Source organism: Trichoplax adhaerens, genomic scaffold (genome assembly GCF_000150275.1).
Source record: "Trichoplax adhaerens TRIADscaffold_1841 genomic scaffold, whole genome shotgun sequence".
NCBI lineage: Eukaryota > Metazoa > Placozoa > Uniplacotomia > Trichoplacea > Trichoplacidae > Trichoplax > Trichoplax adhaerens.
The window spans coordinates 1-2,328 of NW_002061646.1; the positions used below are offsets into that span (position 1 = coordinate 1).

General features: G+C 34.4%; 1 protein-coding gene across 1 annotated transcript; it reads left to right on the plus strand.

The window, feature by feature from the left end:
• Positions 1-16: 16 nt before the first annotated feature.
• On the plus strand, positions 17-1,045 carry TRIADDRAFT_62873 (uncharacterized protein; the record flags this gene model as incomplete). Its single annotated transcript, XM_002118844.1, has 4 exons — positions 17-127; positions 292-489; positions 625-669; positions 743-1,045. 4 exons carry the CDS (start codon positions 17-19, stop codon positions 1,043-1,045), a joined length of 657 nt encoding a protein of 218 aa, XP_002118880.1.
• Between the last annotated feature and the right edge of the window lie 1,283 nt (positions 1,046-2,328).

A 2,328-nucleotide genomic window follows, 5' to 3' on the forward strand; every position in this document is an offset into this window, starting at 1 on the left:
TAACCTTACAACCGGAATGAAGAGCGTTGATCGACTGACATGGAGTGATTATGCTGGTGTTGTGTATGTTGATGATGATTATCTTTATGTTTGGGATATTAAGGAACATAATGAATGTAGCTTGAAAGTAAGCTAGAATAATTTATTTCCATTTAATCTCTATTCTAAAGTGGAACCGTCTATAAATTGACTGTTCAGTTTCATGTCGAAAATAGCCTTGAATGTCGACTTTGACGTCTATTGCAAATGGAGACGACCATTAACGACATTTCCAACTTGAATTTATTGTAGTATTACAAGTTTGGGGATGGTGAACATCACACGCAATTACTGCAAAATATTGACTACCAATGGGAGGAAGGATTAATGTGTAAAATAATGATGAATTATAACCCTCATAAGATTGAAAATTCGCCTCTTCGGATGAAGAAAAAAGAATTAGTTGATGTATGGGGAGAGAAAGATGCCGAAATGATTGATAAAGCAAGGGTAAGTCATAATGATCGCAGTGTCAATATGGAAATGAGTTGGAAGGAGGATGACAACGACTGTAATGAGTTGATTATGTAAGGAGCTCTACTCTAGTCCATAGCTGATCGTTACATTCCATTCAATTCATTATAGGGCAGGGATCTTTTGCTACTACTGGAAAATGGAGACCATATAGCAGTAAGATACAATCAATGTGACGTCGTCATTGTTGAACGTAGGTTGTGCTAATCATAAAATTCAATGCCTATAGATACTCAACCAACAAGAAAGAGGAAATTTACGCATGAAAAGATACAAAGACAATATCAAATACTTCAAGCCTCTCACACAATTCTTCAACCATGAAAATCTATGGTCGGACAAGCAGTTAATCCTATATGAAAAATACTCTAGTTTGAATATTTATAACCCCCAAACACTACAGCTACAAATCACTCTACCATTCCCTCACTTCCGGATATGGGACATGCAATGGAATCTTCAACACTCTCAACTCATCATCAGGAGTAGAAAGCATGATTACTGCTTAGTAACCCACGTGAAAAAGACATGATATTTGCATGAAATGTAAAGTTAATCTTGTATCTTGTACCCAATGCAATTTAACGAGAGTGACAATAAACTAAGTTAATATTGCTTCCATAATCTATGAAGATGATTGATGTGTATACTGTACAAATGGATAAAATATACCCCCAATGTTAGTAAAACCAATACCCAAAAATAAATATAGCAAAGCATGATTAAAAGTAGTCTATGTCAATGCAATTGCTGAGTTAGTTTAATGTCTATTACAAATCGTAGTCAAAGAGCGACTTGAAAGAGAAAATGAAAACATCCCTAACAAAACATTGGTAAAATAGGAGAACATAAAGATCAACATTGGGATGGAGAAAATGGATTGCAAAATTGCAGCCTATCTATCATTAAGCATCCCATCTAGTCTAAAGTAGATATTGATGACAGTCTTGTAATACTGTAGATGGCGATCTCTTCAGCTATTAATAAACTAAATCAACATCACCTCTATCAATGAAGATGATGGATGTGTGCTTTGTACAGATGGATAAAGTATACCCTAATGTCAGTAAAACCAATGCCCAAAAATAAATAATGCAAAACACCATTGCATATTCGTCCATGGGGAGAAACCTGATCGTTACATTCCATTCAATTCATTATAGAAAAATGAAAATTTTTTGCTACTACTGGAAAATGGAGACCATATAGCAGTAAGACAACGATAACTGCATACAATCAATGTGACGTCGTCATTGTTGAACGTAGGTTGTGCTAATCATAAAATTCAATGCCTATAGATACTCGACCTATTAGGATATTTACGCATGAAAAGATACAAAGACAATATCAAATACTTCGATAATTTCGCAACACAATTCTTCGACCATGAAAATCTATGGTCGGACAAGCAGTTAATCCTATATGAAAATCTATCTAGTTTGAGTATTTATGACCCCCAAACACTACAGCTACAAATCATTCTATCATTCAATTACTTCGATATAGAGGACATGCAATGGAATCTTCAACACTCTCAACTCATCATCAGAGGTAAATGGAATTACTGCTTAGTAACCCAAGTGAAAAAGACATGATATTTGCATGAAATGTAAAGTTAATCTTGTATCTTGTACCCAGTGCAATTTAACGAGAGTGACAATAAACTAAGTTAATATTGCTTCCATAATCAATGAAGATGATTGATGTGTATACTGTACAGATGGATAAAATATACCCCCAATGTCAGTAAAACCAATACCCAAAAATAAATATAGCAAAGCATGATTAANAGTAGTCTATGTCAATGCAATTGCT